General features: G+C 41.9%; 1 protein-coding gene across 4 annotated transcripts in view; it reads left to right on the top strand.

Annotated features, from left to right (window-relative positions):
- TMEM131L (transmembrane 131 like) overlaps nt 1–26,939 on the top strand; it is a 145,672-nt gene that overhangs the window by 34,942 nt on the left and 83,791 nt on the right. The window contains exon 1 of one of the 4 annotated variants that reach the window (XM_074338418.1): nt 10,759–11,062. The exons of 2 other annotated variants lie outside the window; for them this stretch is intronic. Coding sequence is in view for 1 of the 2 variants with exons in the window: in XM_074338417.1 (XP_074194518.1) it covers nt 15,197–15,216 (20 nt within the window). In the remaining variant the exon portion in view is untranslated. Of the gene's footprint in view, nt 1–10,758; nt 11,063–15,181; nt 15,217–26,939 lie in introns of those variants that run through there. One more of the 4 variants, XM_074338417.1, reaches the window with a different exon arrangement.

Raw genomic sequence — 26,939 nt, 5'->3', positions numbered from 1 at the left:
AGGGCATGCCCGGGTTCTGTGAGGGGACTGCCTGGCTATAGCAGAGGGCTCGTTTGGGGGTGTCAAACATTAGTTTTGCAGATAAGTCATACCAGATTTTGATACCTTGAATTTTTGTCTGAGGAGTAAAAACTTTTCCGTGAAGCAAAAAGAATCAGAGAAAAAATGTGTGAAGTAGATGATAGCAAAGAAACCACAGCTTATGTGTAAGAGGACTATGAAGAAGAAAAATAAAATTATGCAGTGATACTACTATTTCGAAGCCAGGGAAACTTTCTGGAACTGAAAGAAGACCTACATCTATAAATTGGAACAGCCTTCCCATTATCTGGGGAAATTAACCCAAAATGATGAACATGGAGATATATTCTAGAAAAAGTATTAGCCTCCAAAGTAAAGAAAAAATTCTCGAGGGCTCCATGCTAAAAGATTGGCTAATGCACAGAGGCAAAAAGAATTTGACCATAATCACATTTCTTAAATGATATACAAAGCAAGGCCACAGAGAAAACAGCATTTTATAGAAAGTGACAACGCTGGATTTATACCCAGCCAAGCTGTCCTTCAGGTATCAAAGCCAGAAAAACAGTTTTAAATATACGCAAACTCAGAATTTTGTACCTTTCAGCCCTTGTTGAGGAATCTGTTAGAGGATGAACTTCATTTAACCAAGAAACTACGCTGGAAACTTCTGCAAGGTGACTGAGCCTGAGCACTTCATATTTTGTTTGCAGATCCAAGACTAAAATGGAGTAAGGGATAAAGATGGGAGGATAAAAGCCTTCCCCTTAACCATAACTGGAAGCTCCTTGAGGTGGTTTTCTGTCGTAGTGTGGGTTCTTAGAAGCGGATGCTGAGACAGAGTTTGGTGTATGTGGGATGTTTATGAAGAATTAACGCCTGTGCAAGGGAGAGAGCAGAAGCAGGACTGAGCAGAGGGAGAAGTCAGGCTGCAACATAGGCCTGCAAAGCTTTGGCCAACACCACAGGGAGCTTTGGAGCATTTATGGCCCAGTAGAGCTGTCCAGTCTTGGGCTGAAATGATTGGGCTTCATCAGTCAACTGGATGTGGACTGCCTCTCAAAGGGCATTTTTCTTTTTTTTTTTTTTTTTTTTCTTTTATTGGGGAAGGGGAACAGGACTTCTATTGGGGAACAGTGTGTACTTCCAGGACTTTTCTCCATTCCAGTTGTTGTCCTTTCAGTCTTAGTTGTGGAGGGCTCAGCTCAGCTCCAGGTTCAGTTGCCGTTGCTAGTTGCAGGGTGCGCTGCCCACCATTCCTTGCGGGAATTGAGGACTCACACTGGCAACCTTTGTGGTTGAGAGGATGCGTTCCAACCATCTGAGCCATTTGGGAGCTCAGCTGCAGCTCAGCTCAAGGTGTCGTGTTCAATCTTAGTCTCAGGGGGCGCTGCCCACCATCCCTTGTGGGACTCGAGGAATTGAACTGGCAACCTTGGGGTTGAGAGCCAAAGGGCATGTTTTTGACTATCCATAGCTGAGGCAAACCCCGGAGGAGCTGACTGCTGGAGGCTATCTACCCACAGTTGTCTGCGTAGCACACATCTCCATGTGCACCATTCTTGCTTTTTCTTTAGTAGAAGACGATGGTCCAAGTGATAATTTAGAAAGATGAATTTCTTCTCACGGCTGTAGACCTCTGTTATTTAGTGATTTCCCAGAATCTTTTCAACATCCTGTCCACATTTAGATAGTTCTCTGTATTGTGAATCCTGACTTCCACCAGAGAATATACAACAGAAACCCAAAACATAAGAACCCATCAAACTATTACCTAGCCTTCTTGCTTGTTAGGGTGCAGACGTATGACTGCAAGTTCTGTCTGTTTGAGTGAGATCCCTTAACAAGACTTGATTTAAGAAGTGAAATGTGAAAAAACCGGCAAGGCTTGTAGTATGCATTTTGATGGTGTTGGTGGCCTTAGAGGCGGCTTCCTCGTCATAGTAAAGCTGGGGTGATTCTGGTGATGGTAGCTGCTTCCTTACCAGACCAGTTCTACAATGTGATTCAGCCTAGCTCTTGGGAACGGAGTATAACCTCGTATCCTGCTGCAATAAATGCCTTTAAAACATGTGGAGTGGATTCTGTGATTGGCAACTGAGAACATGACACATGCCTAGACTAGATATGTGGAGGAAATAGCTTGGAGGCAGGGAGATCAGTTAAGAGACCACGGAACACAGTCCACGTGGGAACTGGTGAAACCCGAACTGAGGTGGACTTAATAGACTGTAAGAATGTATATAAGGACTCAATAGAATGAATATATGAAAGAAGGAATGAATCCCACTTAATGATGGTTAGAATAAGGAAATGATGGGGGATAAAAAAATCAAACCGTGTTCAGCATTACGTCTGGGTTATGGTTTGGGTGTGACATAAGGATGTTTGGGCATATGTGAATAATAGGGAGGTCGAGGCATACTTTTCAATTTCTACCCCACTGTATGTTGTGTTTACTATGTGCCTATAGTATTCTCATGATTTTAAAAGAGCCCTAAGGATTGAGCCAGGATGATTAGAAATGTGTTCAAATACTAAATTTTGGTATGTGTATTATACCTGTGTTTGAACATGTTATTTATTCCTAATCTGAGAAGTCATCATATGTCAAACGAAGGAAGGCTCTGAAGACTGGCGTTGTAAAGTTACAAACTTAGGTAGATGTTCCATCTGAATCCTAAGTTCAGAACTTGTAAAGCACAGTTACTGAGTTTCTGCTGTGTACCAAGCAATGTGCTAAATTCCTTAACTGTTTTCTCATTTAATGCTTTCTTCTCACACTATTGCAGATAATGTCATCCATTAAATAGATTCCAAATAGAAATTGATTAACGATGTATATCTCATAGGTTTCCTTGAATTGAGGGATGTGATTTAGGGTTTGCTTTAAACAGCCTCTTTTATTAAAGACGTTAAAAAGCTGGCACATTTTTATCTGCATAGAGTTCTACCCCCATCATGCTTTTTAAATGATAATTAATAACATCTTAAAAATTAAAATAGTTTAACCTTGGGTTAATTTTCAAATTCAAAATATGTGTCATCCCTCCACAATTAAAAATGAATTTTAATGTTTAGGTGTGAATTAGTTCAGTGGTTCTCAACCCTGGCCACACTTTAGAATCACCTGGAGAGTTTTTAAAAAGAAAACACTGATGCCCCTGGCCCCTGGCCCCACACTACAGTAATGAATAAGAATATGGGCAGCCAGAGTTGAACTTGCTGCATGGAGCTTGCTTTTGTAACAGGCCAGCAGCTGCTTTCATGGCGCCCTTATTTGGATCTTGGTAACTGAAACATGATCTGTTAGGAAAGGGATGACTGATCATTTTGTGAAAGGCTAAAGTTTTCATTTTAAAATGAAAACCTAGCTAATGTGGAAGGGAATGATAACACTCATTTTTATGTTACAATTTTGATATCTGACTTTCATTTGTCAAAGAATGTGTGTATAAAACAGCCCAAATTAGAATCAGACTTTGGATAATTTTTTCTTAATCTTGACCCTGTACTTCCCTTTCGTTCTCGTCTGCCTTTGAACTTGAGGTCTATCCATGCCTGAGTCTTAGAGCAGTGGTGTGGTGGCCTTCAGATCCAAGAGGATACACACCTGGAGGTATTTTGAAGCCTTTTCAAGGGATATGCAGACACCTATAATTTAAAGGGAATCAATTTCAGATTCTTAGATCTTCAGTGTAATTAGTCCTAAAATTGACCTGCCTGAGAAAATGCCTGTGACCCAGGTGGCCTGCTGGTTCTCCTTTCACACCTCCCCTTTCAGAATTACCATTCTTTAAAGGGAAGGCACACCTTTCACCTGCCTCTAATCATCAAGGTGCCAAGCAGAGGGATAATTAAAATGTTGGTGTGGCTGCTGAGAAAGTGAATGACTCAAATCACTGCCTAAAGGATCCTTTTGCAAATAAATTTCCCATTCTTAGCTTTCAATAAAATTGAAAGAAAACTTAATTGAGTGGTCAGCTGATAGATTATACAAATTACACCTTTGAATGCATATTATTATTCTTTGCTAGAAAAATCTTTCTCTATTTCCATCTACCTGTTTATGTGAACACATTTTCTTAGTGTTCACATCAATGAGAACTAAGCATAATAGATTTCATGTGGAATCTTGTCCTGTCTCAGTAATAAGTAATAATCTTCTACAAAGAATGAACTCAGGGGAGGGAAAATCCCATGCATGTCATTAAGATACACATTACCAATAAAATTTTGCTTATATGAAATCTGTAATGTTTCTTTTGCTCAGTTTTGTCCTTAGAGCAATAATTGTGTTTCACTCAATTTAGAAGGAAATTTTAACACTGATTTTTATGGTTAAATACATAAATCTCAAATTGTTTACAGCCTTTTGTTGCTGAGAGGTATGATAGGCCTTTAAGCATTAAAACATATTAGGATGGAATACTTTGGGGAAGTGGAGTGGAAAGATGAGGTCAAGGAGAAAGGGAAATGACGTACAATTTCCAACTCTTAAAGAGTTTATTCATTAATTTTTTTAAATGGATGTTGGTATATGGGAAATGGTGATGGAATTTAGACCAGAATAGATACATTTAAAAGTGATGTAATAGTTTTATTTTAAAACTTAATGTTACAGTATGCCAGAATTATATTTTTTGTAAATATTTAAAATCACAATGTGAAATTTTGAATGTTAACTTAAAAATGTATGGAGTACATAGTTTTTCCAAATCCTTTTTGGGATTATGGAAACAAAAATATGAAGAACCCTGGGTAAGGCCTATTATGGGGGCAAGGATGATGAGGAAAACAGGGTCGGTTATTTCTTTCTTTCATTAGTTAAAATACCTGGAAAGACGAGAGGATTGGATATTTTTAAGCCTCTCAGCCATATTTTAACAAAAAAGGATAGCTACCGGGCTTGACCATGGCATCCAAACATACACACTCTTTCTTTCTAAGATCACTTCACTGAACAGCCCATTCTGCTCTGAGCCTCTGTCAGTGCCATTTCTGACATCTTGTCTTCTGCTTTCCTCTTGCTCAGGAACCTCCTCTTCTTTATGATGTTGTTTCAGTTGTGCAGGATGCTTGCATTATCAATAGATGTCCATGGGGTTTTAACTCACCAGTCTGTCACGTTCAGGTTTGCCTTCATCTTTGGGGGATTTTCATGTTTCATATGCTGGTTTTAGTGATCAAGTTGCTTAGAGAGACTGGGAATGCATCGAGAAGTAGAAAGATCCCTGAGAAAGAGTCCAGATATTGTGTGGTCCAGTTGAGACTATTGCTAGCTAACTGTTTGGATTTTCAGGTACTTTACAGACAGTCTTGTTAGCCTAAGGGGTGGGGATGGGTGTTGGTGCCTTTCTTGTTGCTTTTCCCAGAGCACATCTGTGTACTTGCTAGAGAAAATTGTGAGACTTGACTACGAAAAGCTTATTTCTGTTGGTCCTAGGTCTCTGTTGGGTAGTATAGGAACGCTTCTCTGTCACTTTCGAGTGGACAATTTTGAAAAGATACCACCAAAAGATACTTGTCAGATGAGTCAACTGAAGATTGCAATAGGGCAGAAGACATTCAGTTTGCTTTTTACCTTTCATGAGCAGATTAGGTATTGGGGAAACAGTGTAGGTATTCTAAGTATTCTTGTTTTCTTGTTTATTCTCCGAGTTCCAGTACTCAGGTTTCATAGGAATACAGAAGCTGTCAGAACATATAGACATATGTATAATAAATGTAACACTTGTAGAATTGGTCTCCATTCAAACATGCCTTAATATTTCCTGCTTAATACTAACTTCTATTCCAGCCATTTCTCATCTGGTCTGTAATCAGTGTCGTTGTGTTGGCAATTGAAGAAGAGAAACATTGACAAAGACGATGTATTTGATGCTCAAAAGAGGATGGTTTAAATGTCAACATATTAAGAGATGCCCTTGTGAAAATGAATGGGGCCCTCAAATATTTTAGCAAAAATTATCTTTCTGTGACCTCCTATGTCAAATCGTGCTAGTATTTATGAAAAATTATGCTTAAAAAAAACTATCAGTTCTTGACTCATTCTTTGTTCCTAATGAAACTGGGGCATGGTTGGGATTATAACAAACTATTAAATATAAATCATTTATTTTCATAACTTAGTTTTGTTTTTTAAAATGTAAAGTACTGAATAAATCACTGTTTGTTTTTTCTTTCTCACTATTGTGGATTTGAAGTGGATTCTTTGGAGCAGCTTTTTTTCAGGTCCCAGTTTTCCCTAGGATATGGCATAGAACAGGCTTTGGAAGCATGAACCTGGGTTTGAGTCCTGGCTCAGCCCCTTGCCCTGGGCACCCTTGGCCAAATAAGTCTGTGCAAAGCTTTGATTTCCTCCTTTATAAAACGAGACTAATGGTACCTCTCCCAGAGTGCTGTGGAGAAGGTGTAGTGGCAGAGTGCATATAAAGCATGTAGTGTGTGTGTGTGGGGGGCTACACAATAGGAAATACTCCATAACGGGACCGGAGGCTGTGATTTATTATATGCCATGTTACTCTTGCATCTCAATTGCTTTGCACTTGACATTTGTCTCAGCTGAGATGAGGATTGCTTCTTACATGATGAAAAACAAAGAATGTGTAGCGAAGTCATGTTTCCGTTTTCACGGTGGCAGTAGTTTTGTTTATTTTAAAGGTTATAATCATAATAGCTCAGTTTTGAGTGCTTGCTTAATACTACTTTTAAAAGCCCTCGACAAATGACATATCATTTACTCCTTTGAATAAAACTATGAGCTACATATCGTTAAGATGGCTATCATTACTAGCCACATTTTATAATACGAAACCAAAGTTAGCACTCACTCATGCTTGCCCAGGTGGTAAGTGTAATACCTGTTGTTCACATTTTTTTTCTTAGAAACTACTATAAAATGTAAAGACGAAAATTAAAACCACCATAAGGTACAGAAATAACTGCTGTATTTTCAATTTTTATTGTATTTTAAAAAAGATTTTTTATTAAAATATAGCTAATTTATAATGTACACCATAGTTATTCAACAATTATACCTAAAGAAGTGATCACCATGTTAAGTCCAGCAACCATCTGACACTGCACCACGCTATCACAATATCATTGACTGTATTCCCCATGTTGTACATTACATCCCATGACTTATTTGTTTAATACTTGGAAGTTTGAGCTCCCCCCTTTAAAATTTTTTTAATTATAGTTGATATTTGATATTTTTAATAATTAGTTTCAGGCGTACAGCATAGTAGAGTGATCCCCCTGACTAGTCTAGTACCCACCTGGCACTATACATAGTCATTACCATATTATTGACTATATTCCTTATGCTTTATATTCACATGACTATTTCATAACTACCAATTTGTACTTCTTAATCGCTTCACCTTTTTCACCCAGCACCCTCTGTCCCCCAACCCCCTTTCCATCTGACAGCCATCATGTTGCCTGCACCTATGAGTCTGTTTCTGTTTTGTTTCTTCATTTATTTTGTTCTTTAGATTCTGCATATAAGTGAGATCATTTGGTATTTGTCTTTCTCTGTCTGACTTAATTCACTTAGCATAATACCTTCCAGGTCCATCCATGTTGTCGCAAATAATAAGATTCCATTCTTTTATGACTAAGTAATATTCCAGTGTGTACATGTGCCACCATTTCTTTATCAGTTGTCTGTTGATGGGCACTTAGGTTGCTTCCGTTTCTTGGCTATTGTAAATAATGCTGCAATGAACATATGGGTGCATGTGTCTTTTCAGATTAGTGTTTTGGATTTCTTTGGATAAATACCCAGGAGTAGAATTGCTGAGTCATCAAGTAGTTGTATTTTAATTTTTTTAGGAACCCCCAAACTGTTTTCCATAGTGACTGCACCAATTTGCAATCCCACCAACAGTGCGTAAGAGTTCCCTTTTCTCCACATCTGTGTGAAAATTTGTTGGTTGTTGATTTATTGATGATGGCCATTCTGATAGGTGTGAGTTGATAACTCATTGTGGTTTTAATTTGTATTTCTCTGATGATGAGTGAAATTGAGCGTCTTTTTATATATCTATTGTCCTCTTTGGAGAAAACCTGCCTTTTTTTTAAATAGCCATTTTATTGAGATATAATTCACATCGTCCCACATAAATGCACCCTGTTAAGATGGATGATTAGTATATTAGCAGTTGTACAACTATCACCACTAATTTTTTGAACATTTTATCACCCCAGAAAGAAACCTCACACCCATTAGTAGTTACTTCCCAGCCCTCCACTTCAGTCCCTGGCAACCACTAACCTACTTTCTGTCTCTATAGATTTGCCTATTCTGAATATTCCCTATAAATGGAATCACACAATATGCAGTCTTTTGTGGCTGCCTTCTTTCATTGGGCACAATGTTTTCAGGGTCTATCCAGAGGGTAGCATATATCAGTACTGCATTCCTTTGTATTACCAAATAGCATGCTTGCTGTGGCTATACCACGTTTTGTCTATCCATTCATCAATTGCTATGCATTTAGGATGTTTTCTATTTGGGGCTGTTATCGGTAACGGTGCTATGAACATTGGTGTACAGGTTTTTGTGTGGACATGTTTTCAATTCTGTTGGGTAGATCTATCTAAGAGTGGAATTGCTGGTTCCTATGGTAACTATGTGTTACATTTTGAGGAAGTACCAGACTGTTTTCCAAAGTGTCTGCACCGTTTTATGAGGGTTCTGGTTTCTCCACATCCTCACCATCATTTATTTATTAGCCGACTTTTTGAGTATAGCCATGATAGAGGGTATGAAGCGGGACCTCATTGTTGTTGGAATTTGCGTTGCTTTAATGACTAGTCATATTGAGCATCTTTTCATGTGTTCATTGGCCGTTTGTATATATTCTTTGGAGAAATGTCTATTCAATCTTCTGCCCATTTTTAATGGCTGAATAATCCATTGTGGGGTGTGTGTGTGTGTGTGTGTGTGTGTGTGTAATGTATATCACATCCTCTTTATCCATTTGTCCACTGATGGACACTTAGGTTGTTTCCTTGTCTTAGTTATTACAAACAATGCTGCTAGAACGTGGGAGTGCACGTCTTTTTGAGTTAGTGTAACTTGGTTTTGAAACTTACTAGGTTGGTGCAAAAGTAATTGCAGTTTTTGCAATTTAACCTTTTAAAACGCAAATTTTGCACCCACCGAATAATATACTTTGAGCATCCCTCCGTGTCTGTGTCTAATTACATTACTTCTAATGATTGCTTTGTAGTACATTATATGAATGTTCCATAATTAAAATCTAAATCTTTTGTATATGGGATTTATTTAAAAGGGAAAGAAAAAAAATCCACACACTGCATCTATATCTTAAACCCTTGTGCAATCATTTCATTAGAATACATTACTAGAACTGGAATTGCTGGGTCAAAATTGCTGGGCATGTTTTAAAGCTTTGAAAAATATTCCCAGATTGCCCTCTAGAAAGGTGGCTCTGGTTTATAGTCTGATGACAGTGTTTTTAGGATTGTCAGTTTCCCTGCAAACTTCCTAGCACTGAGTATTAGTATTTTTGTTAATTTTTTGAATTTTAATCTAAAAAAGGTTACTTGTTTTCATGTGCATTCATTTATTAATGAAGTTGGTAGAAGTCTTCCTTTGTTTTCTGTCATTGGACTAGTTTCCTGAGCCTGGAGATTCCCTCCTCTCCTTCCTCCAGATCTTTGCTTGGACACCCCTGGATCTGGGAAGTGTTTCCTACTCCATCCCCTACCTGCACAGACTCAAACACATTTTCTGTCATTCTCTCTGGCACAGGTCCTTTTCAAGGCCCTGGAAGGGATCTTAGGAATGTGTCCACATGATTACGTTTTCAATTACATTTTCAACAGTAAAGTACATTGGGCATTTTTTTCTCCCTTGAACAACCCCCTACCCTGCACAATCAGTGTCAAGTCCCACGAAAGCTGGATCTGCCCGTTTGGGACATGGTAGGTGTTCAATACAAAGTTGAATGGCATGGAACCCACTAAGTTGAATGCTCATTATCTTTTTTAGCTTTTAGGCGAAGAGACTTTTGTTCCACTGAGGCTTGGTTCCTACTAGGCTCATGAAAACTGTGGTAGCAGTCAAAGAAATACTCTTTGAAGGCTTTTAACAGTTAAGATTAATTTTGTGTGCAGTATGTGTGCTTATGTCATCATGTGTTCCCGAACCTTGTTAACCAGAAGTCGAAAATCTATTTTGGTACCTTCCTGATTTCCTGTGATAAGTTACTCAGTGCCCAGAGAGCCTCTGTCTTAACTCCCTCCGTGACTCATGTCTTTTAAAGCCTTTACACTGACTGGGAGTATTTTGGAACCCTGTTTTTTATGTCTTGAAAATTTGCCCAACTTGATGATGGGGTGTCAAGGGGATTTGTTTACTAATGTTCCGTATCTCTTAAAAGTTTAGGAGGCTACTATGAGTGTGTGTTTAATAACAAGGTGAAAAGAAAACAATACACTTTTTGTCGGACAGAACGTTCCTGACTTGCTTTCAGTGAGTGCTGAGACCTGGAGCATTGGGGTGAGCACGCAGGGCTTTAACTTGACTGCAGCCAGGTTCGTGCTTAGAGCCGAGGTCAGTGAGCAGGTGTTCGGTTCTCACAGGGTCCCTAGAACATGCTGTGCCCCGTGCTTGTGGGATTGAACACTTTCGCATAAAGATGTCTCATTTCCTGAGCACTGTTGGAATGGCACCGTGAGATGTGTTTTTGGTGTTACAGAAAGCTGTGGCAGCCAGGGGTGAGGTGGGACCTCCGAAAGCCAATGCAAAGAAAGAGAAAAGAGATCAGAAGAGGCTGAGCACAGTGTCGAGCAAGGTCTGGGAGAGTAAGAAGCACACATCATTAGCTGAGAAACTGGTAGTGGAATAGAAAAGCTCGAAAACAGTGAAGAAATTAGTTTTTGTCTCAGCTTTAGATCGTCCTGGAGAGAAAACGTGTGTGACAAATGCAATGTGTGCCCTGTTGCAGGGTGGAAGCATAGAGTAGTGACACTAGCCTGCCCTGAGGAAAGAGACCATTGGGTAAGTTCTTGAGAAATTTCCCATTGATTAAAATTATGTATGACAATTTCAAAAAAAATAAGGGGACCGGCTTTGGTATGTACTGGGGGTGCCAAAAAAATATATACACATGACTTGTATTCATTTGTTGTTACCGGTATATATTGACTATTACAATTTTAATACAGTTCTTTCCTTTTTTAAAATGTGTATATGTTTTTTTGGCACCCTCTTATATGCTGGTGTGTGTTTACTTGGTGGTCAGACACTATTTTCAGTAGCCCTACGATATGTCAGAGCCTGGAATCTGTGACTGCAGGGGACACACTTAGCAATTTACTGATTCAGCAAACCGGTCCCCCCCCCGCCCTTTTCAGTTTGCTCCATATCAGGGCAGCCACCTGGCAGGCCTTGTTGTGGTGGCTGTATGGCCACTAAGCGATTTTCACCTGTGGTTTACTTGCTGTGTATTAAACTCCTGAATACCTTTCTTACATTTCCTGTGATCAGTTGATAGTCTTTATGTAGAATACTTTTCTCCCTGCCCTGGAGGGGGGGGATCGTATGTGTCAAGGACTTGCTAAATCCGTGATGTGATCAAACAGCCTTAGGAAAAATGAGAACCATAATAGTTATGGGCCTGCTGCACGTGTGCTGGAGAGATGTGGAAGCTGTGTGGGTACCTTTTGTCCTTGGCTTAGAGATTGGGTAGGGAAAGTCCTCTGGGATTTCGACAGCAGTTCTGATGTCATGGGTAAATATTGTCGTTTTGAGTTGCTGGCTTGGGGCCAAGCTTTCAGTGACAGCTGCTGAAGTGACAAAAGCTGTGATAGAAAATTATTTAGTGAACCTAGCATACTTCGTTTTGAAGTTGAAGACTTTGTACAGCAGGTCCTCGAATAACATCATTTCATTCAATGTCATTTCATTATAAGGTCATGAGGTACCATAGGAGCTTAACTCTAATTTGTATCAGTTAGCCTAGTTAAAATTGGTTTCGTTATGGGTCACTTGACGATACTAAGTGAAGACTCACAACTCCAAATGGACAGGTCTTCGCGGTTTTTTTCTTCTTTCTACAGAGATTATGAAGTTTTACTCAAACGTTAGGTGACATTAACATCATCGAAGGAGAAAAACAGGTATAAAAGTACAGAGAGACTTTATCGCTATGGAAGGAGTTTGAATATATTTTCCTGTCTGATGTTTGGTCTACACATTTAGAACATGAAGAATGAGCAATTTTAAACTTCAATACCTGGTTTTACACAGGAAGGATATACCAGCCAAATGTAACTTTACAGCCAATACATAAATTAAGTACCTACATAATTTGGCCAATGTCAATGGCAGGGACAAAGGAAAAATGACCCCACAGGCAGAAGGATACACTGCTGCTGTCCCCATTGGGACTGGGAGGTTTATCAGGCTTTGAGACAGAAATTCAGTAGGAGTCTCTAGGAAGATGGCCTGTTGGCTCCTTTCACACACTTACTCTCTCACACAAGGACTTTTTGAAGAACCTGCTATACCAAGCTTCTGTTATGTGTAAGAAACAGAAATAGATGTCGTAGAGGAATAGGGAAGTGTGACAGCCCTTGAACACAGGGAGTTTACACATGAGGCACTTGAAAACAGAACCGCCAGGGTAAAGCCCGGTGCCTAAATGCCAAGCAAATATACAAGCAGCAGTCATTTGCTACGGGGAAAATCTTACCAGGAATTCATCTGGGGGCCATCTATGAGGACCTCTGTATGCCACGACAGCCAGACCTGCTTCCTCTTCTGAGCCAACTTGGGTTTGAGGACTCTCTGGAAGCTTTGAATATATACATGGACCTTGTTTCTTGGTACCAATTTTACTTAAGATTTGGAAGGAAGATTTTTATGTTAAACCCAAGAGGTTGAGTAGAGTGCTCAGTTTGTGTGTCCATCTTAAAAACAGACAACTAGCCTTTAGATATTTTTCACCCTTCCGTCAGAGAACTGGGAAGGCCTGGATCTCCGGGGCAGTTCATCCTTCCGTCAGGGGAGTTTAGGGGGAAAGTTTGAGAAGCACTGATGAGCGATTAGGAAAGGGCAGCCCCATGGGGTCTCTCCTTTCCCCAGTGACTGAGCAGGCTAGGTGACAGAGGCAAATCCCTGGATTCATGACTGAGGCGGTTTGATCCTAAATGCAAAACATTGGAGCATTGCTTCAAGTCCTTTTTCTTTTAGAGTTAGTTAATAGGAGGCACCGTGGAACCTTTCATAGGGGTGGTTGTAGCTTCTGCTTTTTCAGTCGAGGTCTTTGGATCCAGCACTGAAAACAGTGCACCGAAGTTGTAGAGCTCCAGGGGTGCAGTGTGTGTGTGTGTGTGTGTGTTGAAGGAATGAAGGGTGAATTGATTTGCAGTCTACCCTGGGAAGCCAGTTCTTTGTGGGTGTGGCTTTAGTGGGGAGCGAGTCCACAGTGGGGGGCAGCACTGCTCACAGGTTGGTGGTGCATTGACTTGAGTCACCTCCGGCTTGAGTCAACTCCGGCTTTTTTTCTTCACATGTGCAATGGGGGTGACACCCGCTCTTCCAGGTGGTTGTAAGGATGGAGATAACAAGTCTCAGGCGAATCTGTGCTAGGGATCTGCTCTCCGTCGTGGTGGCTGGAGTGATGGTAATGACACTACTATCACTGGCAGGGAAGGGGGTGGCTATTTCTCCTGGGAAAATCCTGGGTCCTGGCCTTCCCGGCAGGACTCTCTGTACACGTGTCCCCCCTTGTTTTTCTAGTTTGGATGGTGTCCCTTGTACCTGCTAGGTAGAAGAACCCTTGTGCCTTTCTCGAGAAACACATGTATGTTGTTAAACACAGACAACGCCTTGTTTAGATACAATAAATTCCCGAGGATGGTTCTTTTTAAAGGTTAATTTACTTTAATTGTGATCAACTATGTATAACATAAAACTTACCATTTTAATTGTGTTTAAGGGTACAGTTCCGAGGCATTAAATACGTTCACATTGTTGAGCCGTTATCACCACCATTTATCCTCAGAACTCGTTTCATCTTGCAAAACTGCAACCCTGTGCTTTTTAAACAATAACTCCCCACTTCCCCTCCTCCTCCCCCACCCCCTGGCAGCCACCTTTCTACTTTTCGTCACTATGGATGTGACTACTCTGAGTGGAATCATACAGTATTTGTCCTTTGGGGACTGGCTTATTTCACTTAGTGTTATGTCTTCAAGGTTCATCCATGTTGTAGCAAGTGGGTTTTTTGTTGTTGTTGTTGTTCTTTGTTTTCTATTTCTTGGTCTTATTCCAGAAGAAATGCATGTTTGTTTACAATTTTTCAACAATATAGAGAAGAAGAAAAGCATCCCATAATTCTCTACCCCAACATAACTCTTACTATTCTGGTGTGTGTGCTCCTGATGAGACACTGCGTCTGGAAGCGGAATGAACAGCATGGAGTGAAATCCTACATTTACTGGATAGGACCTTTGGCCTCCTCTTTGGATGTGAGGGGAACTGTTGAATTTAAGTTTTGGAGACGGTGAGAAATCAAGTGTGAGTCTGTCTCGGGTTGTGATGAAGGAGCCAGCCTGGAGGTGGGGGAAAGAATGTGGAACAGTGAAGTGGGAACCCTTAACCGCCTTTTATGAAATGGGACATTCTCACCTTTGAAGCTTGAGCTTGTGGGTTTTGAGTTCCTGTTTTGTGCCCTTTAATTTCAACTTTCTAAGTTCATAAGTTTGTAGTAAATAGGTGTCCTGGCTTTCATTATGTGCAAATATTAGACCTCAGAAGGGTAGTCCCTTTTCTTCCAAGGTAGGAGGGTTGGGAAGAAAGCTGTGTGCTAATATCAGGGGAAGGAAGGGCCCCAGCATGGAAGTGAAGGTACATGCAGTGCTAAGGGGGCCGCTCTCAGGGTCCGCTGAGACTCAGCCTGTGGGGTGTAGCTTCCTGGAAGCCTGACCCCTCCCCCAGCCGTCAATCTCCTTCTGCCAGAACATTCGGTGCTCTGTCCGCATAATTTTTTAGTCTCTAGTGTGTCTTCACCCTGTGACATGGAGTTCTTTAAGATCAAGATCCTTCTGTTGTTTTTAAATTTTTGTAGCCCCAGCACTCAGCTGGATGCCCTAGCCCTGGTCGGCCTTTAATGTTTTCTTGGAGTGAATGGAGCACCTGCCCAGAAGGTAGTTGTTCCCATGTCTCCTTCTGTGCCATGCCCGTTTTGATTCTCACCTCGATTCTCTTCCCATCTTTCACTCTGTTTCTGTATCCCTCCTCCCAACTCCTCCTCTGCCCCCCAGGATCTCCCCATCCTCCCACTCCCGCTTCCCACAAACCACCTTCTGCTCTGGGTTTGCTTGAGGTCCTGTCTCGGGTTACCTTTGGTAAGTTACACCAGGTAAAGGAAATCCCCGTCACCTCTGCCAGGGCTGCAGGGCTCCTGGGCTTTCCCTTAGCCCACTCTGATGCTTCGTGGTTAGACATTACAGGACTTCAGGATTGAGTAGGGTTTTGTGGCTTCATCTGTTCACTTAACCATTGTGTAATATTTCTATGGTACGGTGTTTTCTTTGGTCTAAGAAAATACCTAATAAAGACCGTGTGACTGTAGGGATTACTTGTATTTTTGCCTTTAGCATTTGTTGTGCCTTTAGCATTTGGTGCCAAAATAAGACCTGAAATATAGTTTCCTGTGAATATAATTCCCAAATGTTATGTCAGGCATTGGCAAACCATGTTCATTAAAACTGCCAGAATTATGTTGCTTTTGAAGTAGACGTATTTGTGAAACTTAGGAATTTCCTATGTTTGTCTCCACTGCTGTCTGTTGAATGAAATTCCTTCTATAAGACATGAGGTTAGGCAGTTTGCCGAAAGCTAGAGTAGGGGACACTTGGTTGTGTCAGGAATGAAATGGAGAAGGGAGAGAAGTGTAACAAACAAAAATTTAAAAGCTGAAGGGAAATGGCCCTGCACAGTGTAGCAGGAAACCAAATCTGATGCAAGTCTGAAGGTAAGACTTTTAGTAAAAAGGAGGGGAAGTCTTTGAGGAAGAGGAATTAAGGTTTTAGAAATGCAAAGGCTGAAATTTGCAGAGATGATTGGCTAACAGTTGCCAAGAGTGTGCTGAATAGTGTGGTCTGGAAGGAGTTTGGATGCCTCTCATTAGTCTCAGGTTTTGTAGCTGATTTTTCACGTGGCCAATAAGTAACATGTTATTATTGATAGGATTGTGGAAAAGGACCTGCAGTTAGCTGGTGTTAAAACAAAATTAAAATTGATGTCCAGAAAAGAAGCTGCCATCCTCGTTCCTCTGCAGCCAGCCTCGTGGATTATACAGACCGTTTTATTGTGTGTTTTTTTGTTTGTTTTTTTTTAACGCCAAGCTCAGGGTGATACCTAAAGTTCCAGCCAATCAGAAAAGGCCTTAGACAGGAAAGCGAATCCATTCCAGTTGAATATCAGCCGTGCCCTTACTTCATGACATAGTTTTCTCATTACATTTCTCATTACAAAATTTATGTTTGTTGTAGCAAGATGAGGTCATTCAAAAAAGAGCAAAGAGGACAGAAATCATCAGTAGCCCACTCTCCCCACTTAGACTGTCTTACCAGCACATCTCACTGTAGCTGTGCCAGGCTGTTTTCTGTCTTTCCCACGTTTCACTTCTGTTTGATTTTTTTCCGTCCCTCTTGCAGAAAGCCTAGTGGGGAATTTGGCCACTGGCAGCACTAGACCGCCCTCCTCAAAGCTTCGCACCTGCAGAATGCCCTTCCTGGGCATGTGGTCCAGAGACGGGTTCTTATGGACCTGCCTTGGGTCACACGCACGTCCCAGTGCCCAGGGAGGCCGAGTCTCTAATCAGAAGGAGGTGGGGACCACAAGTCATGGTTACGCCGATTGGCAGTCCAAATCTTCTCCTGCAATACTTTGTAAATTTAAAAAGAGGCCAAAAAGAAAAATGGTTGCTAACAACAAGCATACAGATACGGATTTTTTAAATGCCTGATACTCTTTGCAGATAAAATGTGTGATATGGGAGTTATATTTTTATTGGCTTCCTGTATGTGTTATTTTGGAGGCCTGTGTATGCGTCTCGTCTGTTTTAAGGGACTTCTGTAAAGAAGTTCCACTTGGCTAGCAGCACATGGATTGGTTGGTAGGAGACCTGGGTGTGTTTCTCAGTTGACTTCCAGCGAGATCCCTACCCTTCAGCAAGTGGTCCTCTGAGTTTCCATTTCCTGGCCCGAAGAAGGAGACACTTAGACCCTGTGGTCCATAAGGTCACTGCCAGTGTCAAATTCCAGTGTTATGGCTTGGTTTGATCACTTTACATTATTTAGAGGGTCTGAAGTTGTGTCATAGATTTTGTGCAACATTTCATTCCCGTGATTTACTTGGTGCCTGTGGCCAGGATGTAACCCTTCGGGAAGATGAGGGAAGATATGATTGGCTTTATGTTGTGGTTTCTAGGGGTGCCCTGTGGAGGTAATGCAGGGACTGTCTCTGTGTAAGAAACTTCACTGGATGGCTTTTTTTTTTAAGTCCACCTTATTTGGATAGTGACGCACATACTTAATGATGCTAAGTGTGCTAAATGGAACACTGTCTAAGTATTTGACAGGCGTCCTTTTACAGGCCACTGTTAGTTTTTCCTGCCTTTGTGGCCCACCTTGCATTTGTTCCTCTTCCGTTTCATCTTTTGGGTACCGTAGTATTAGAGGCTTTTTTGATTTTGGGTCCTGTGTGTTTTAGAGTGTTAGCTATACCATTACTGGGAGCAGCTGCTTTTTCCCTGGGTCTGTTCTGAATTTCCTTGGCACGCTGAAAGACATCGCCTGCTAGGCACTGGACGTGCATTTACTTACTGAGTTCTCTTCCATCTCTGAAATGGAGACCAGTATAGAAACGTATGGAGTTTTAGAACTGGGGGTGAAATATCGTAGCCTCAGCTTTCTTCCAGATTTTCGTAGTAGATAATATAAAACAGGTTACAGCTTGCCTCTTCAAAGAGTGGGTTTTTAGTTGTAAAAATGGAAATTTATTGATAGGGAGAACCTAGTATATGAAAAAAGAACAGAGAGTAGTGCTGTATTTGAGCTCCTAGCAGTTGGCGTTGATAGATTTGTGTGGGTTGAGAAACATAAGTTTTATATTTACTGTATTCTTTTCCAGTGACTGGAGAAAACTATGTGGCATGTTTTAAAATATTGAAAAAAGAGCACTGGTTTTAAAATAGAGTGTACGGTCTGGTTGCAGTAACGCAGATGAACTCATTCACCTGTGGAAATTTAGGGGGAAATCTATAAGTTTAAAAAGAACAAAACAATTAAAAACAAGGTAAGAACAAGCATCAGTTTAAAAGCAAGTAGAGGAAGAAATGACTTTAGAACTTACAGAGGAAATAACTTTCTCACTTCCATTTTCTCTGATGCCTCTTACTTTGTGTGAAAGAAACCCTGTCTTGTTTCTTGTGGGTTCCCTTCCCAGACCTGTCTCATAATGTTTGTATCAAAGTCGCTGTATCAAGCAAAGCAGTTAAAATGTATACCTCAGTCATAGAGTTTCTAATTCTAATAGAAGTAGCATAAGGAGGCAAGGGATTTGGTTAGGATTGGGGGAGCCTGCCCCTCCCTTGGAGAGTGTGGGATAGAGAGAGGATACACTTTGAAACTCAAGAGAAATGTTCACGGTTGTTTCTTATCTGACGATGTATGTTGTAGATCACACCAGGCTTTGAATATTTGCTCCTTAGGAAGGAAGCAAATACACTAAACTGTGGATTTAGTCTGGTCTGGGAGGATTATATTCTCTGTATTAAGGAGGCAGGGTCCTGAGAGGTGAGGAAGAATCTTCCACGGCTTTTACTCCCCACTGTCCAGAGAGCTCCAGAGACCTCTCATCAGCCTTCTGTTCCATGCTCATTGGTGATTTCCAGGATAGTTTGTGATTGATTTTATCTTGGTACTTATGAGAAATGACACTTCATCTAATGTCCGTGAATTTTTGACTTTCATCTCTAGAAGATGGAAATGTTCTGTTCCATGTGGACTTGGATGTAATTACTTGCAGTAGTAAAAGAAATGATTGATTATTTTGAAATTTCTGTTTAAGGTAATTGCATAACAGCATGCTTCTAAAATGTGGTAGGTGGGATGAAATCCTTTTACAAAAGACATGAAAGTAAAATTTCCACTTAAATTAGCAAGCTTTTGTGGGTGTGCGTCTTCCACCTTCAGCATAACCTGAAGAGAAATTCAGTGGGTTTATTTCTAGTTACTGAAAGTGAATATGTAAAGTAAGAAGCCCATGTGGACGCTTTAGTTAAGAACAGATGCTGCTGCTTTGGAAGGGAGTGGGTTGACAAAGGTGAAAGACCAATGAGAAAAGAAAACAATCCCAGGGGGGAGAAAATCTTTATGCAAGCACAAATATGATACCAAAGTTAAATCCAGGAGTAAAAGTAGTTTACTCATAGGAGAAAATAAATTCAGAAATTAAGAGTATATGTGCATCTTATGTTAACCTGTGGTGTATTCTCTGGCCTGACTGCCTGTGTTAGAAATGGTTTCATTTAATGTAAAGACCTCCCTCCACTCCCCACCCTATCCAGGTAACTGGGAGAGTTTCTGTATTTGACATATGCCCCGTTGTTTTGAAGTCACACAGTATATTGTCTTAAGCAAGATCTGATGGCAAAAATGGACTCTGTGGGCTGTCACACAAGATGTTACCATATGTTCATTTCACGAGACCTCACATACACTTTAAAAAAAAAAAAGGGACAACCATGATTATTTCAAATCTGAGTAGTTTATAGTTTATATTGGTGTCAAATATTCTACTTGCAGCACCTAGAATTCTTGCCGTCTCTCCTGTTCTTTTTTCTTAGGCCTCTGCTGCTCCTCTGAGAAGACTAATTCCTGTGGTCAGGGCTTTTAGCCGTTCAGAGCACCAAATGCTATGTGGGACATATGGTCCAGAAAAGACCGTGTCAAAAATGCCGGTTGCATTTGAACAGATCTTGATAATGTGATTATTAGAATTTTCCAGCAATGGTGGTGTTAGTATATTTTGTATTCTATCTGTTCCAGTGTCATTAATTTGATGAGTGACAGGATTTGGGGGCAAAGAGCCAGTTTATTGGATGACAAAAAATCAGGACCCTAGAACATTTAGACAGCGTACGTTAGGAGTTGAATCAAAGAAGAAGAAATTCAAAAGATGTCATTGTGTGCAGTACCATGTTTCCCCCAAAATAAGACCTAGTCGGATAATCAGCTCTAATGCGTCTTTTGGAGTAAAAATTAATATAAGACTTGGTCTTATTTTAGTATAAGACCAGGTATAATATAATATAGTGTAATATAATATAATATAATATAATACCAGGTATAATATAATATAATACCGGGTATAATATAACATAATGTAAAACTGGGTCTTATATTGATTTTTGCTCCAAAAGACGCATTAGAGCTGACTGTCCAGCTAGGTCTTATTTTCGGGGAAACATAATGCTAGGATCTGAATTAGCAGGTGCCCCCACAGGAAGGGGAAATGGAGAGAAGAAAGGCCAGAGGAAGTAACCTTGGGAGACTCAGTGGTGTAGAGACGGCTTGAAAGCGAATGCTGCATCGGTCAGTGTTAGAGCCGAGGTCCTCTGTTGAGGGTAGGCTGGCACGCTGGCTCTGGTGACCACTCCAGTGCAGTAGCATCAGAAGCATATTTCACTCACGTGAGTTCAGCCTCTGGAGTGTAGCAAAAAGAGTGCTTCTTCCTACGATTCAGCTTAGTGCCTATCTGGCGTAGGCCTGAGGATGGTGGCACAGGCAGCAGCCAAGTCCTGGGATCACAGCTGACAGGATGTCCCTGACTCAGTAGTTCCAGGGCAGCTTCCTGGCATGCCCCACCTTGCCGATGTGACAGATGTGACAGGGGCACCAGTGGCCTTGGAGGCTGGCTCCCTGTTGTGCTGGGAGTCCTTCCTCGAGGCCCACTGTAGAGCGTGCTCCCTTGAACCTTTCAATGATCACATAAGTACCAAATTCCCTGTTACCATCCCTTTCTGCTTAACATAGTGAGCTTGTTTCTTGCACCCTGGCTCTCTGTGAGGCTGCAGAATTTTGTTATGAAAATGCGCTGCATTATAAACAGGAGGATCCACTGGAAGGATCCTGGAATGAGCAACAGATGGATGATGGATGAATGGATCTGTGGCTCCCAAACGCTCACACTCCTACTTTTCTAATGGGAGCAAGGACAGTGGAATTCCGTGGGGTAGCTCTTCTCGAAATGCAGGTGTCCAGGCTCTATCCACGGAGATTATGAATTGGGAAGAACTAGTGGAGTCCGGGGATCCATATTTTTAAACGCTGCCCTGGTTATCTTGCAGAGATGGCCAGACTGGGTACTAGTGGACCAGATAATTTCTTGACTCTGAGGTGGAGCTCATGATGAGCCTTTCTGAAAGGGAGGAAGCATTGAGGCGCTGCACATTTTTAAAGATTCCACTGCAGGGGATTTACCTTTTCTTGAATGTAAAGGGATTAATTCTGTAATTACTGCCAGAATGTGGCCGTAATTCTAGTGTGGGGTGTACAGGATTTCCCTCTTTTGTTTTTACTAAAGGAAAGAATTACATTCTGAAAGTGTTACTGAATACAGAATAAAACTTGAGTTTGTAATGAGAGTTACACATTTAACTGAATACTTTATATACAGTATTTTATTGTGTAAAATGGCCTTTCACAATATAGCACCCTGTTTCGATGTATAAGGTACAGTGAGTATATTTTCTTAATCTCTGTTTAAAGGAAGGCCACAATGGAAGCTATTTAAAATACGGAAATGCCTCCTCAGAAGAGAGGTCAAGGGATTATTTGGAGAACTGGCGAATTCAGAATAATTTAGTCGTTTTGGAGTTCATTGAGCACTGGAGCCAGGTGGTTTAAAGATCAGGGCTCACACATCCATGAAGATTAATATTGGGATGGAGAGAGCAGGGGGACAGAGCATGTCAGGGTGTAAGCACTTGTTCTGCTCTTACTGGATTTTTTCATCACCCCAAAACAAACAAACAAACAAACAAACAAACAAACACAACCCAAATATGCTAGTCCTGATTTCTGCCCTTCTCTTCGTCTTCCTTCCCATGCTGGCTTTTTGAAGGTCTGTGCTAACAGATGAAAAAGGAAAGTCACCGGCGTTCTCTGGTCTCATAGTGCCTCTTTGATTGAAATTGATTAGCCCTCGATGATTGGAGTCCTTGTAGCAGCAGGGGTTATTATGTATGTCAGATGGGCCTCCTCTGCAGGGCAGAGCTGTTCTTCCTCTGCAGCTGCTCGGCTGCTTAAAATTAGGCAGAATGATTTTGCACTTGGATAATAGGCAGGAATTAACTGCAGCTTACAAAGTGCTGCATAATGATGGGAAATGTGGACGGCCGCTAATGAAAGGCATCTGCGGATGGCATTTTCACTATGTGTACGAGGCGTCTGCGCACAGAAAGGAAATGAGCTGGTGGAGATTGTATGGCTGCATGTCTGAGAAGATGCGGCTGCAGAAAGGGCCTCCTCTTCCCCTTCCTACGTTGACTTCTGACAGAAGCCTTCAGTTTGGAAGCTGGTGTAGGTGCTGCTTTTGGTTCTTCTCCTTTTTTTTTTTTTGGACAACTTTATGAAGATATAATTCACACACGATACAGTTCACCCATTTAAAGTGTGCATTTCAGTTTTGTTTTGTTTTTTTAAGTATATCTGCGGGGTTGTGCAGCCGTCACCATAATCTAATTTTAGAACATGTCTGTCTCTTAAAAGTAGCTGTTGGTTCTTTTATAAAGAAGATGTAGTTTGTACTTTTAAGAGCCACTACCCCCCATTTTTTTTGGTGGGATGCAGATTAATATAGGCTTTCTCGGAATCATCTTGTTTCTCAGAAAGCAGGTTTTCATAAATAGTCATACAATGTATTTTAATTTTAATGTTCCTAAGGTTACCTGCTTTCCTGGACCCAACCTCATGCATAGTTACTGGGTTCATCTCACTACGAGTTGGGACCTTTTCAGCTTCAAGTGACAGATTCCGATCCGTTAGCTTAAGTACTAAATGAAAGGTATTAGCTCTTCCAACCTGGAAAGGAGGATTGCTGGCTTTAGGAATAAGTGAATTTAGGGATGTTGTCTGCAGCTCTTGGATCTTTTATCCCCACATTGGTCACGTCAGGGTGAGACTTTACAAAGGTTTGGAGGTGAGGGAGTTCACCATGAAGCTATCTGGGAGAAGAAAGTTCCAGACAGAATGGCCAGTGCAATGGCCTTTGTGGTGGGAATTTACACCGGGCGTGTTCACAGAGCAGCCAGAAGAGGATGTGGCTAGAGCAGAACATGTACCAAGGAGGGTAGGAGAGCCCACAGAGACAAACACGTCAAGTTGGGAAGGTCATTGGGAGAACATGGTGGCCTTCCTGTGAGACCTTGGAAATGGAGAGTCATCACGGGCTTTGGAGCAGCGCAGTGACGTGACCTGAATTAGGTTTTACAAGGCTGCCATGGCTCATGTGGAGCCCAGACTGTAGGGAGACGCCAGGTGAGGCCACTGCAGTCGACAGTCAAGAAATCAGGTGAGATGAGGGTTAGATGATGTGGCTTGGATGGGGTGGAGCTGGTGGCTGTGGTGAGCTTCTGGGTATGTTTTGAAAGCCAAGCTCACGCGATTGCCAGTAGATTAATGCGAAGTGTAAGGCAGAATACAGTGAAGGATGATTCCAAGATTATTGGCTTGAACAACTGAGCCAGGATGGCTAGTGATGGAATGGGCTGTGGTACGGTCTAGTCTTTTTGTTAAAAGTCTTAGACTTCCCCATCAGCCTGTGGTTGGGCAACTGGCTGTTGGGACTGGAGAGACGGCTGGGCCGGAGGTGTAAATTCCAGGTAATGTTTAGAGTCTGGAGACTGGATCAGATCAGCAAGTGAGTGAGTGTAGATGGGAAAGACAAGAAGTGTAAAGAGTTGGTGGAGGCGGAGAGCCTGAAAAGTAACCAGCGAGTTAGGGACGTGAAACAAAAGTAATAAGTAAGTGTTTCAGAATTGAAACTTTTGTTACCTTTTAAGTTACTTGTAAATGTGGAAATGTGTTATTTGAATCAATACAAAGAAATAAGTACAAGTTGTATTAGTTAAGAAGAATGTACTTGCTGTTGCTCTTGAGCTTTGTGAAAGCAACAGAACTCCAAAAGTTTTTAATATTCTCAAAGATACAAATCACTTAATAATTTAGGAAAACTGGGGGGGGGGGACCAGTTATGCTAGCCCCCCCATCCTAACATTGCTGTTAACGTTCTGGCAATTGCCTTCTCATTTTCCTTTGTATATTTTTTTGTTGCAGTCATGCTGCACATGACAGTTATGTTTCCTTTTATTGACTTGCTGGCAGCATTTTTTTCCATGTTGCTATTATTAGCTTCAAAACACAATTTCTATGGGAGAGCTCTACTTCTTTTGGAATCGTTGTTCATTGATGTAAAGATTGAATGGATAAAACAACATGGGGACCAGCTGATCTTGGCTTCCCCTTCTCTCTGTGCTGGGCCCTGGAGTCTGTGCTTGATTTGTGCTGTGCTTTGTCCAGGAATGGAGAATGCTGGAAAGAGAGGGCAAGGTGTTTGTTAGAGAAGAACTGGGCTGGATAACAAGACCGGGGCAGGCCTGGCAGTGGGAGAATAACAGTCTGCAGGGCTAGACAAAGGGAGGGCAGGCCAGTGAAGAGGGGCCTTTCTCCCGGGGCCTGAGTGACCGCAGGGCCACTCTTTCTTCAGTGACATCTTCAGCAGTAACACTTCAGTGCCTCAAGAGTTTGAAAGCAAAATTACAATTTAAAAGGGAAACCCTTCATGCACTATTTGCATATGAGTGGCGTCTGTATAATTAAGAACAATTAAATTCCCTGGCCTGAATCGAAAGGGAGGCTTCTGCTCCTTTGCTGCTGTGCCAGTGGAGTGCAGCCTGGAGCTGCCAGCTCACTTGAATTAAGCTGGAGGCGGTCTGCCCACCCCTGCTTCTCCCCCCCCCCCCCCATAAATTACGTTCTAAAAGAGACACCTTTTAGCCTTGTTTTAGCCTGACTGGCTTCTGTAGAGTTCATGGAACTCAGAGTTTGAATCCTTACTATTTTGCTCTTCTGTTGACCTTAGAACAGACACTTCTCTCCTCCCTTTGCTTGGCACCCTTTACATACAAATTTCATTAAATCCTCCCAGTGGACCTAGGGGCATTGCTTTAATTTTATAGTAGTGGAAACTGAGATTCTGATCACAGGAACATTAAATGATCTCTTGTACTAATTTTTCTAGTTAATTCGCCTTTGTGCATTGGGCTCTGATTGGGACCCAGTGACCCTGTTGGTGCTGGGACTTGAGCAGATTTTTTTCACTGTCTAACTTTGGTATCCTTTTCTCCCAGGCCTGACTAGGAAACAAAACGCTGTCTTCCGCCCATTTTTCCTCTTCTGGTTTTGCAAGAGCTCTGCCATTTGACAGTGTTGATGGACTTGAAGTAGAGCAGGAAGGTAGCTATTTTCTATTGTAGGGGAAGGAGGAATGTGTCTCAATAATTGAGAAAGTTTCCAGCAGTCTTTAAAAAGTAATTTTTACTCCTTGCCTTCACTGCAGGTAAATGGTATTGGGCTCTCACTGGTGAGGCTCTTCCTAGGACTTTATTCCCAGAAGGCCAGGTGGGGGACATTGTCACCTGAGTCCCTTCTAGCATGTCTTTTATTTCTAGCGTGGCCACCTCAGCCTGGGTTCCCTGAAGTGTCATTGAGGTCCTTGCTCAGCCCTTCGTGGGACTGGGCCCTGTGTGTGAGGGGTGAGGCAGAATGGAAGGTTCTGCAGTAGAAGGTGGTTTCTGTGTGCCTACTCCTGAAGGCCAGTTCCTGCAGGCGTTTCTTAGTTGACACCGCATGTGACCAAAGCAGCTGCCATTGGCCGCCACCACAGTCCACGGCTTTTCCCAGTGAAAGGCAGCGGGAGACAGGGAGGCAGGCACCATCCGTTAGGTACTTAGACTTTTCTTTGTTTCACCATCAGGTTTGGGTTCTGCTGGAGTTACTTTTATGGCTTTCGCCATTGAGCCTTCTGATTCATCGGGAAGCTCTGGTTCTGAACCACACGAAAGGCTCCCCGGGGAGCCCGGCTCCCCCAGGGCAGCAGAGGCTGGAGGGGGGCCAGCGGCATGGTGTTAGTTCTGTTGAGCAGTGGCCACTGGCAGTTTCTGGTGTTTGAAAGGAGGGAAGAAGCTGTTTCAATTGGAATTAAGTTGCAAGGTAACTGAGTTACAAAATACCTGTGGTTTAAAACAAAACAGTGTTTTCTCTCTCCTGTGGGAGTCTAGAGCTGTGCAGCCCATGGCTCCAGGAAGTGTTCAGGGAGCCCTGCCTCCAGGTCACTGCATTCCCTTCCCTAGGGCTCCCGGCCCAGTCCGCACAGGGAGACATTTGTGTTCACGGCAGCAGACGGGAGGAAAGGGCCCGAGGGTGTCTGGGTGCTGCCACATGCTACTTCAGCTTACATCCTGTTTGCTGGAGTGTGGTCCTGGGGTCACACCCAGCTGCAAGGGGACCTGGGAAACGTGATCAACTGAAAATTACATGGAAGAAGGAGAGAAAGGATATTAAGGGTCAAAGAACAACCTCTGTCATAGAACCCTGGAAAGTAAACCATGAAACCTTTGTTTCTCAAGGGAAAATGGCTTTTGACATAACACATTTTTAATTTATCCCTGGGAGGGGGTGGTGAAGGTGGGGCGGGGAGGGCGGAACCCAGCCCCAATGACTGGTGTTAAGGAGTAGCTGTTTTTCTGGGCACACTCGAGACCGCTTTCTCCAGTGTCAGTATTTTTGGGTTGCACATG

Source organism: Rhinolophus sinicus, linkage group LG07 (genome assembly GCF_036562045.2).
Source record: "Rhinolophus sinicus isolate RSC01 linkage group LG07, ASM3656204v1, whole genome shotgun sequence".
In the NCBI taxonomy this organism is placed as follows: Eukaryota; Metazoa; Chordata; class Mammalia; order Chiroptera; family Rhinolophidae; genus Rhinolophus; species Rhinolophus sinicus.
This window is presented reverse-complemented; position numbering and strand designations above follow the sequence as displayed.